The following is an 11570-nucleotide window of genomic DNA, read 5'->3' on the forward strand; positions in this document are numbered from 1 at the left end:
ACTCTCTTCATAGAGTGAGAGAGTCAATGCAATAAAGCTGTCAGTTCTCCCCAAATTGATCTCTATATAGGTTTAATGCAGTTCCTACCAAAATTCCAACAAGTTTTTCTATAGACATAGAAAACTTTTTCTAAACCTCAAACATACTCTAAAATTTATGTGGAAAGGTAAAGGCTCTAGAATGGCTAGAACAATCTTGACAAAGAAAAATAAAGAACAGTCTTGCTGATTTCAAGACTTATAGAGCTACACTGTGATATCAGAAGAAGGATCAACATATAGATCAATGGAACAGAATAGGGAACCCAGAAACAGACACGCACAAATATGCTCAAGTGATTTTTGACAAGGTGCAAAAGAAATACAATGGCAGAAGGATAGTCTTTTTAACAAATGGAGTGGGAGGAACTGGACATGCAAAATGCAAGAAAAAAAATGAACCTTGAACTAGGGCTGTTTGGGTAGCTCAGTCGGTTAAGCATCTGCCTTCAGCTCAGGTCATGATCCCAGGGTCCTGCTCAGTGGGGAGTCTGCTTCTCCCTCTGCCCCTCCCCTCACTCTTTCTCTCAATCTCTCTCTATCTCTCTCAAATAAATTTAAAAAACCTTCAAAAATTAGCTCAAAAATGGACTGCAGGCTTAAATGTAAAATGTTAAACTTTAGAAAAAAAGAAATAGAAAATCTTCAGGATCTGGGCTAGGCAAAGAGTACTTAAACTTGACACAAAGGGAAGATCCTTAAAAGGAAAAATCAATACTTTGGACTTAACCAAACAAAAAACTTTTGCTCTTTGAAAGACCCTGTGGAGAAGATGAAAAGACAAACTATAGACTAGGAGAAACTATTTGCAAACATCTACAAATTTCTACAGACAAAAGACTAGTATTTGGAATATTAAAAGAACTCTTAAAACTCAATAATAACAAATCCATTTAGAAAATGGGCAAAAGGCATGAACAGACATTTCACTAAAGTGAACTATATGGGTGGCAAAAAAACATATGAGAAGATATTTGACACCATTAGCTATCAGGGAAATACAAATTGATACCACAATGAGATCACTACATCTATTAGAACGGCTAAAATAAAAAAAAATAGTGACAGACACCTAATTCTGATGAGAATGTAGAGTAGCTGGATCACATGTACACTGCTGGTGGGAATGTACAATGTTAAAGCCACTTTGGAAACAGTATGGTAGTTTCTTATAAAACTCAACATTCAAGGGGCACCTGGGTGGCTCAGTTGGTTAAGCGTCTCACTCTTGATTTTGGCTCAGATCAGGATCTTAGGGTTGTGGGATCAAACCCCACATTGGGCTCTTCACCGGGCATGGAGCCTGCTTAAGATTCTCTCTCTCAGGGCGCCCGGGTGGTGCAGTCAGTTGAGCGTCCGACTCTTGGTTTCGGCTCAGGTTGTGATCTCATGGGTCGGGGGATGGAGCCCAGCATCAGGCTCTGCGCTTAGTGAGGAGCCTGCTTGCATCTCTCCCTCTCCCTCTGCTCCTCCCTCCTCCACCTGCACGTGCTCTCTCTAATAAATAAATCTTAAAAAAAAAAAAAAGATTCTCACTCGCCCTCTCCTTCTGCCCCTCCCCCTTCTGAAAACAAAACAAAACTAAACATTCAAGTACCAGAGGACCCAGCAATTGCACTCCTGGGCATTTATCCCAAAGATACAAATACTTATGTTCACACAAAAACCAGCTCGGGACTTTATTTATAATAGTAAAAAACTGCAAACAACTCAAATGTCCTCCAATGGGTGAACAGTTCAACAAGCTGTGGTACATCCGTACGATGGAATACTACTCAGCAATGACAGGAACGAACTATTGATACATGCAACAACTTGCATGGATCGTAAGGGAATTATGTTTAGTTGGGGGGGGGAAGCCAGTATTAAATGTAACACATTGTATGACTCCATCTATATGACATTCTGAAAATGACATTACAGAGATGGAGAACATAACAGTGATTGTCAGGGGTTAGAGACTGTGGGAGTGGGGTAGGAGGGAGATGAGTGTGACTATAAAAGGGCAATGGGGCACCTGGGTTGCTCAGTCGGTTGAGCGTCTGACTCTTGGTTTCAGCTTGGGTCATGATCTCAGGGTCTTGAAATCAAACCCCGCATCGGGCTCCACACTCAGCGGTAGGTCTGCTTGAAGATTCTCTCCCTCTGCCCTTTCCCCCACTCATTCTCTCTCTCTAAAATAAATAAATAAGTCTTTAAAAAATCTTTTAAAAAGGGGTGAGATGAGGGATCCTTGTGGTAACAGAACTGCATAGTATTTTGACTGTGTAGGCAGATACACGAACATACACATGAGATAAAACTGCACAGAACTAAACATACACACACACACACACACAAACACAAGTACAAGTAAAACTGGAGAAATTTTAATAAGGTTGGTGAATTGTATATCAATTTCCTGTTTGTGATAATGTACCATAGTTTTGCAGAAAGTTACAATGATGAAAACTGGGTACATGGTATCTCTCTTTTATTTCTTACAACTGCATGTGAACCTACAATTATTTCAAAATCAAAAGTTAATTTAAAAAAGAAGAAGCCAAGCCACGATAATCCTGTAGCTTGCCCAAGGTTCTACAAGTCTGAGGTAAGGTTAGGAATATAACCACAGTTCTCAATTCTCAGGTTCTAGATGGGTTCACCATGAAACTAGGTCTTGCAATTGAAAACTGAAAGCATTAGCAGAAGTTTCAAATTCATGACACATCCAGATCCCTAAATGATCAGGTCTGGTTTTTGTTCACTATAGAATCCCAACTGCTACCACACAGTGCCTGGCATTTAGCTCACAATAAATCTTTATTGAACATATAAAGGAATGAACAAATTAATCCCCAACTGACTGTCTCCCTTTCCTCCCCACTCATAATCCTCTTCCAATCCACCCAGTAGACACAGAAGTAGCATGCAACTAACCTTTTTTGTTGTTTTGCGGAACCTTTTCTTTCTGACATTCTTAAGTGGTGGAGTAACTAAAATAAATTCAACATGGTGAAATGTATATATGACTGTTGGTAGTCACACATCTATCTGAATTTGATAAAGAGAAAGGTCACGCTATAAGGCACTAGCTCATGACATGACCTGTTCCTTTAAGAGTGTCTGGATGCCTAACGAACCAAACACCTAAGTGTGGTAACAGGTCCCTGGCTCACGAGTAATTAGGATTCAGCAGATAAATGTAGTCAGCCAGAATGAGCAAGGGGCTGGTGACTTACTGCCATGCTTCCAGACATATTTTTTCTGTCTCTCTCTTTCATTTTTCCTGATTACTTTAAGATCAGTAGAGGTAACTGGTTCTTGCAGAGGAGAGTGGAGATCACCTTCATTTTTCCTGATTACTTTAAGATCAGTAGAGGTAACTGGTTCTTGCAGAGGAGAGTGGAGATCACCATCAGCAGTGCACACAAGCATCTACGTTTAACAAAGATAAAGAAGTTGACTACGGCCACAAATCTTGGGTTAGTAATGAATCGTGATCATTTTTACTACCAGAAATCCTGGAGCACAGAAGTAAGGAGAATGTTACTTGGCATTTCCAGAAAACCAAGTATTAATATACATACATATTCATTCTCTCTGTCTCGGCAGCACTGTATACGGATTCTGGGTTTTCTTTTTATTTATTTGTTTGTTTTAGCTCAAATGCTTACCACTGCAGAGGAAATATGTTCAAAACAAATATATCTTAGCATTTTGATTTAGAAGACAAACAAGAAATCACAACAAGATGATGAAAAAGAACAAATATAATCTCCAGAGTTCACAGCATCTTGCTCTAGCAGAAAGTTCAGAAGAAGATCCCAGATCCTCATTTTTTCAGATGAAAATCATTATAAATGGCAAACATAAACCTTTATTATCTAAAAGCTATTTGGATAAAATTACGTAGTCAAAAGTTATGGCTCAAACACCAAACCAGAACATGACATTGTATTCCTGTGCAATTGAGCTGGAATTAGAAATGATAAGCAGCCGTTCACCAAGTGGGAAGGAGCACTGAAAGAAAAAGTAGGGAGAAAGGGATCCCTTGAACAATGTAAGAGCTAGTAGATTAAGAAAACTCGTCCATACCTGAGAAATATCTGCTGTTTTATAAAAAGTTTTTTTATCAAGAGTTTTCAGGCTTCCAATAACGCATGGCAAATCAACCACCTTTGCAGCTAGTGAGACATCTTCTACCTCAACAACTGCATGACGTCCATCAGCTGAAGAGAGGTAGGAAAAACTAAAGTTGACATCTTCCCAATGCATTCTTAAGCTTCCTAGAGTTTGAGTAATGAAGACTTACGTGGGACAGACTAGTCTTTCAGCGAACTCTACTATTTCTCATAATGCTAGAATTGTGTATGTAATCAGTAACTTCCCAGAGAAAAGAAGGCAGGGTATATGTTTATGCTACTCGATCAAAAGTAGCTAAGTTTCTTTGTAATCACTGTGAACTAAATGCAGATAAAGTGGTAAGCGTTTCATTCTCCTACTGAAAGGCAAATTGCATTCAAACCCATTCATTTTGACACCATCATAAGCACTCACTTATGTCATTGCAAATGGGTATGTCGAGTGAAGGGTTGAGTGAAGGAAGGGTTGATCCCAGAATGGTGCTAGTAAATCTGAAGTTATAATCTCTAGTTACCTTCACAAAGCTATTAGTCTACACAATATCCATATATGGTAGGAATATATATATATATATATATATATATATATATATATATATATATATACATATACTGACAACTCTGATTCCTGCCCAGATGTCTCAAACATGAATGTCCTTTAACACAAAAAGATTCAAGTGAAATCTTCTAATAGTAAGTGAAAAAGAAAAATGCAGAGTGATGTTGGACATGATTCTTTTTGTGTCCTTAATTCTTTAAAGTAACTTTAAAGATACAGATGATTTAAATGTTGGTATTGTGCATAAAAATTTTGTCTGTAAGGAAACACAAGGAGAAACAATTATTATTAGTTATCTTTGGCATTAACACTGGAGCACTGCAAAGGAGAGGTTTCACTCTTCTTTTTGAACTCTTCTATTTTATTTGAATTTTCTAACCATGAACTTGTATTACCTTTTTAAAAATGTTAATAAGGGCTACCTGAGTAATGGTATTATAGACCATTTTAAATTTTCTTCTTTATATACTTCTCTGTACTTAAAACACCTAATAAATATTATTTAAAAGAGAGAAGGATATGTCACTTTTATAAACAAAGAACAGTATTCATTTGTCATTCCCCTGGACAGTTAGAAATCACAAAGCCAAACAGCAGTAGACAAATCACACAGTTGGCCCCCATGTTTTTCCTTATACACACTATAATAATTACCTCAAATTACATAATTTCTACTTCCTTTCCTCAGTAAGAAGCTATGAAAGTGACTTAAAGCTTCTTAAGACTTCTTAAGAGTCTATCAAGGCAGAGACCATATTCTGTTCTTTGTCATATCCTTAGTATGTAGTATAGTATCTGGCACATAGCAATCCCAGAATAAATTACTGTTCAATGTATGGTAAATGGACAGTCACTACTTACAAGATAAGTCAATTTTGAGTTTATCCTTCATGGCAACACTTCTAGAATGTAGTATCTTCCTGACAGTAGATGCATGTTCCTAAAAAGAAGGGAGGTTTTAAAATCAGAAAGATGAATTGTCTACTTGGCAACTAATAGAAGAGATATGTCACAGACAGTCCTCCCTTAAATAAAGCCTTAAACCTGCCAAATGTTAAGAACAATGCCATGCACCATGGCATACCATGCACTGTGTAAGACAAGTTAGGATGAGGCTGACTCTAGTCTCAGTGTTGTTTCTTAGTAGCTACAGTTAAAGCCGCCTTCTAGCTCTACATTCCTGCCTCTCACGGCTGCCCTTCAGTTGTAGTTGCTAAGGAAAGGCTTAGCTGCAGTTTACTGGGTATATTAAGTAGCCCTAATTGGGAAAATACTTTTCTGAAACCCGTCTTTAATATAGCTTTCTTAGACTAAATACGACTTGAATGCAGGTATCAAAGGGAGAAGAGACCCTAGCACAATGTTAAGATGAGCTTCAACAGCCTGGCATGGTGATAAACTTGAGGAAATAGTGATGGTCCTTCTCACTGCCCCTTTGGAGGTGACAGAAAGGATTTTAAAAGAGTCTTATCTTGGCTGTCCAGTGAACAGGCTGTTAGCACCTCTGGTAAGTGACTGAATCCCTCACTGTCACAGCCGTTTGCCAGGAAATCAGCCCACATGATAGGCAGCATGTACAGGATGAAAAAAATTCTGCTAAAAGAGTACACACTAGGATAGGACTGTTGAATAGAGTGTGATTCCTGGGAAATAAATGTTCTTAGTTTTTATAGCATATCTTAAATAGAAATACCACGGAATCCAAGCAGAGCTAATACATATGCACTGAAGATATTTGGTCTGAGATACAAGGGTTTCTTACCGGAGGCAGACGCAATATAAACTGGTTCTCAAGTTCGTGAGGAGGTTCATCCTGGCTTTTACTCATCTCTTTGTTTTTGAGTTCATGAAAGCAAAAAAATCGACAGAAAAGTGACCAAAAACTCGTCTTGCTCCCTCTGCTGACCACTTCTGGTAGCACTGGTTACATTATACAAGATCTTGCCCATAACCCTCACTGGAATGACTTGTGCACAGCTCTGAAGTATCTTATTTGACATAACTTGATTATTTCTAAAAGTCACCTTATCTCCCCTCTAATATTTGCAGACTTTCCAAGGATAGTCCAAATTACATGATAACAGATGAAGTAATAGTTGTTATGAAACATGATTTAGTCTTAATGATATTCTTAGACTCTTAGGTAAAGGACCACAATTCATCAACTCAGTGGTGGCTACCGAAGCAAACTACATGCCTCTGCAGGGAAGAGTGCCAACCAAAGGCCAAAATCAACCAAAACCACGGGCAGAAATGTTCTATGATGATTTGAAGGAAAGAGCGTAATTTTTAATATTTCATTCACCCAAACGGATTGGTAGGAATTAAGCCCATGGGAGAGCAGGTAGCTTTTACAACTCTAAAGTCAGCATCAATGGCTCTGGGCTATCTTGGAGAAAAGTTAGGAGTCCAGTTCTTGTGGCTAGGCCATCTATATGAGTACACTTAGGTTCATGGAATAGACACTTTCTTGAAGGGGTGATATGAAAGATCAGAAAACCCAATTAATCAACTCATTATTAACATTTACTGTGTACCTTCTATATGCCAGGCACATCACTGAGTGCATTAGATCTATTATTTCATTTAATCCTTATAACCACCACTTACTTGAAATACCCCTAAAAGTTATTTAAAGGAATCTTAAGATGGATCTCTTTATTTAAAAAAAAAACAAAAACAAAACTTCTGTAAAGTGAATAATCTCATCAACGTTCATCTTTATTTTTAATTTTACTTTCCATCTATTTGGGATATATCTGTAAGTGACTTGAATGTTGGGCTCACACTTCTGAGGAAATCTTTTCTCAAAAGGTGGAAAGAAAGCAATATACACTTATGAAACCTGACAAGGTCTTCCTATGCTCTAAGGACATTATGCTGTACACCAAGTTATAAAATATTATACCTTAAATTAGATTAAAATCTCCAGTTAAGCGCAGCTCCCAATAATCCCAATACACAGTAAACCATTTGAATCTCACTTAAAAGCATTGGAACCATTTTTAAAAACACATGCAAGTGAGTCTGAGACCCTATTATGGTGAAATCATTCACCAGTCCTTTAGTATGACTTCAGAAACTACCAGAAAGGCATTGAAAGCAAAAGAGAGGTCAGCCATGGAAAAGGAGACACCCAGGATGAGAGAAATTTGATTATTTGTGATAGTCAATTCTTCTCTTCCTGCTTATATAAAGTTATATATATACACACACACACACACAGAGAGAGAGAGAGAGAGAGAGAGTGAGAGAAACTGTGAACATAAGGAAAAAATTAATTAAATAAAAATCTTGGGGCTGGGCACACTGCCTAACAGAACGAAAAGTAGCAAATACAAGGTTGGGGGCAGAAATACAGATTATTTGAAGAACTAGCTGCTAAGCAAGATTTTATCAGATCAGAAGTAACTTTTAGATTTTTCAGCAGAACTAAGACTAGGGCTTTTTGTTCATTTCAAGGCCTTTCTGGCAACTCCTCTCTTAAGAAAGAATGTAAGAATCAAAACTATTTCAGAGAAGGTGGACGACCCTAGTTGAAATGAGTTTTAATTATTTGTAAAATTTTTTACCTTTTACTTTCATTTACCCAATGAACCCGGTGTATTGTATTTCTTTTAGGAAAAGGCATCCTTTTTTTTTTTTTTTTTTGACAAAAACTCTCTTATAAGAATTTAAACTAACAGGACCGCTCTCCACCATTCATCCCGAGCTCCATCTCCTTTCAGCGAAATCAGATTTGGAATTAGAATTACAGCTAGCTGGAGGGTGCCTAACAGCATGCTCCAGGCAGCACAAGTCAGCACAAGCCTAAATTGATATTTTCTCAAGTTCATAGCCGCTGGCTGCAATTTGGAGGCAATGACCACTCCATCCTTATCCCAGGGGCACTCAGCTTCCAAGGAAGAGTCCAGCTCCTAGGCCCTGATCCAATTTCCCTGGAAAGCCTCCCGCGGGGCCCAGGGTCCCGAGCCTTCGCGCCTCGCCGTCCAGGCGGGCTGGGGAGGGAAGTGCGGCGCGCGGGAGCTGGGCGCTGACCCGGCTGGGGAACCCTCTGCCGGCCCCGACTCACCCGCGGCTCCGCTCACTCGCGCCAGGACCGGAAAGGCTGCGCGGCGGGGTTGGGGGGGGGGGGGGGGCGGGGGGGGAACCCGCCTCTCTTCTCTGGGTTCGGGTGGCGGGTTCCGGCGAGGGCGTGAGTGGGCCCACTGGCAGCGGGCGTGGAGGCGGGCTGCGGACAGACGGCGTGGCGACAGGTAGGAGCCGCGCGCACCGCCCCTCCCGGCCTAGCCACGCCTCCTGGGCCGGGGCCTGACTGGACCCGCGGGTGGCCTCGAGGAGGCGGCCGGTTCACCGCGTGCCAGGGCAGGGAGGCTTGAAAGGCGCTGAGCGCGGTGGGGACCTTGCTGAGCAAAGCTTCCAGACAAACTCCTTTTACAGGGAATTGACCTTCGGGGCGGCCGCGGGAGTCTTAGCGGTACACAGTGATATTTGTAAAAGGGGCGGTACATTCGCTTCCTCGTCGAAGCCGTTAGGTTGGACCGATTTGTTCCTTGGCGAGACGACCTCTCCTGGTGACAAATACGCCGCCACACAAAAACCATTAAACAACTGGAATCCGCGCCCAAACTACTCTCACCTAATTAGCTGCTCTCTTCTCCTCAAGAGAGTCACCACTGTACGTCTTTCAGTCAGGGACACTAGTGACACGGCTTATTTCTCCTAAAGGGAGTCTCAGTTCAAATAAACTTTTAGCAGTTTTCTCCCCCAAAATATCCTTAACCTGTGATGTTAAATAAATAAATAAATAAATAAATAAGGCCCCTTACCTTTCCCTTCTGGTAAGTTTTCCGGAGGAGCTGTGGCACCAGCCTGAGTGCTGCCGTCGGCGTCCGCTTGGGTGACATGGTCAACAGCAGTTTGGGTGACTTGGCAGCTGGCATTTTCGGCGCCCTGGATGCCGACGGTTTCAGCCCCGTTGTCGACAGAAATTTGGGGATCTTGTGAGCCGGTTACTTCTAATGTTGAAACTGTTGGTGTGGAATCATTTTCTAACAGGTCCGGAGGCTGTTCCTCAGGGTGCTCCATGATCTACTCCTTGAGGTTCTAAAATGGCTTCCTATTTAGTCATGTGACCCTGAAGGTTCCAGAACTTTCATTAAAAAAATGATGTCAAAGCTATCCTCCTTAAAGACATAGGGCTAATATTAAGGGACGTTACTGGTGCCTGTTAAAGATGGCGGTGAAATCTCTACTGCCTAATACATATCTAAACTTAATCATATGGGATAAATATTTTTGGAAGACTCATTATTGGACAGTCATTTCTTCTGGGTAAGATTTTCATTCAGTGAAGCTAAATTATGCGAAATTTCAGACCTAGACAAAATTGTTTTGGTCCCTTTTGGAATCCATCCACTGATCTTTATTATCAAGGGTTGTAATACAAAATAGGCCAATGAAACTCATTTTTCATGTAGTGTACTATATTCTTGAAGGCATTTATATCACACAATAGTTCTTTAATAATTCAAAGGAAGGGGGCGCCTGGGTGGGTCAGTGGGTTAGGCGTCTGCCTCAGGTCATGACCCCGGCGTCCTGCGTGCTCAGCGCCACCTAGGGCTTCCTGCCCCGCGGGAGCCCCCTTCTCCCTCTGCCTCAGCCTGCAGCTCCCCTTGCTTGTGCGCTCTTTCTCTCCCTCTCTCTCTCGCTCTCTGTGTGTGTCAAGTAAATAAATAAAATCTAGAAAAAATAATTCAAAGGAAAAATTCCTTTTTTGGTACCTGAAAGAGCTGAGTAATTGTGTTTTGAATCATAGACCATGTGAATTAATGTAATTAACTTTCCTTGTGATAGCTGCTAGGAAGCTCAGAACCAATTTTACAACCCACCTCCAACCACTGTGAACTTTATTGGCATATGCTGATCTTTCTGTTATCTTAAATAACCAGAACCTCTCTGGGGTGCCTAGGTGGCTCAGTCGTTAAGCGTCTGCCTTCCCCTCGGGTCATGCTCCCAGGGTCCTGGGATCGAGCCCCGCATTGGGCTCCCTGCCCAGAGGGGAGTCTGCTTCTCCCTCTTCCACTCTCCCTGCTTGTGTTCCTTCTCTCGCTGTCTCTCTCTCTCTGTGAAATAAATAAATAAAATCTTCAAAAAAGTAAAAATAAATAACCATATTCTCTCCCAATCCTCTAATTATTTTTATCTTGTGCAGTAACACTGAAAGCTGCTTCAAAACTTTTTTTTTATTTTTTAAAGATTTTATTTATTTGACAGAGAGAGAGCACAAGCAGGAACAGCAGGCAGAGGGAGAAGCAGACTCTCCTCTGAGTAGCAGGGAGCCCAACACAGGGCTTGATCCCAGGACCCTGGGATCACAACCCGAGCCAAAGGCAGAGGCTTAACCTACTAAGCCACCCAGGTGCCCCAGATTTTTATTTTTTATTTTTTATTTTTTATTTTTTAAAGTAATCTCTACACCCATTGTGGGGCTCAAACTCAAGACCCTGAGATCAAGAGTCTACTGACTGAGCCAGCCAGGCACCCCTCAAAACTTTTTTAAAAAGAGAATCAGAGAGGCACCTGGGTGGCTCACTCAGTTAAGCGTCTGCCTGGGGCTGAGGTCATGACCCCAGGGGCCTGGGATGGATAGCCCCATGTAGGGCTCCCGGCTCTGCAGGGAGCCTGCTTCTCCCTGTCCCTCTGCCAGCAGCTCCCCCTGCTTGTGATCTCTTTCTGTCAAATAAATAAATAAATAAAAATTTTTTTTTTTAAAAGAGAGAGAATCAGAGAGGTGCCTGGCTGGCTCAGTCAGTAGAGTATGTGACTCCTGATCTTGGGAGTCCTGA

At 41.1% G+C, this 11570-nt stretch overlaps 1 protein-coding gene across 3 annotated transcripts in view; it reads right to left on the reverse strand.

The window, feature by feature from the left end:
• TAF7L (TATA-box binding protein associated factor 7 like) overlaps positions 1–9810 on the reverse strand; it is a 35357-nt gene extending 25547 nt beyond the window's left edge. For 2 of the 3 annotated variants that reach the window (XR_012377234.1, XM_073889941.1), the window contains exons 1-6: positions 9552–9810; positions 6485–6552; positions 5584–5662; positions 4117–4250; positions 3261–3456; positions 2959–3014 (exon numbers count right to left, since the gene is read on the reverse strand). Coding sequence is in view for 2 of the 3 variants with exons in the window: in XM_073889941.1 (XP_073746042.1) it covers positions 2959–3014; positions 3261–3456; positions 4117–4250; positions 5584–5662; positions 6485–6552; positions 9552–9810 (792 nt within the window). In the remaining variant the exon portion in view is untranslated. Of the gene's footprint in view, positions 1–2958; positions 3015–3260; positions 3457–4116; positions 4251–5583; positions 5663–6484; positions 6553–8794; positions 8894–9551 lie in introns of those variants that run through there. The other variant, XM_073889942.1, reaches the window with a different exon arrangement.
• Between the last annotated feature and the right edge of the window lie 1760 nt (positions 9811–11570).

This window comes from Callorhinus ursinus, unplaced genomic scaffold (assembly GCF_003265705.2).
Source record: "Callorhinus ursinus isolate GAN/ISIS: 27379988/994484 unplaced genomic scaffold, GSC_fseal_2.0 scaffold124, whole genome shotgun sequence".
NCBI classification, from domain to species: domain Eukaryota; kingdom Metazoa; phylum Chordata; class Mammalia; order Carnivora; family Otariidae; genus Callorhinus; species Callorhinus ursinus.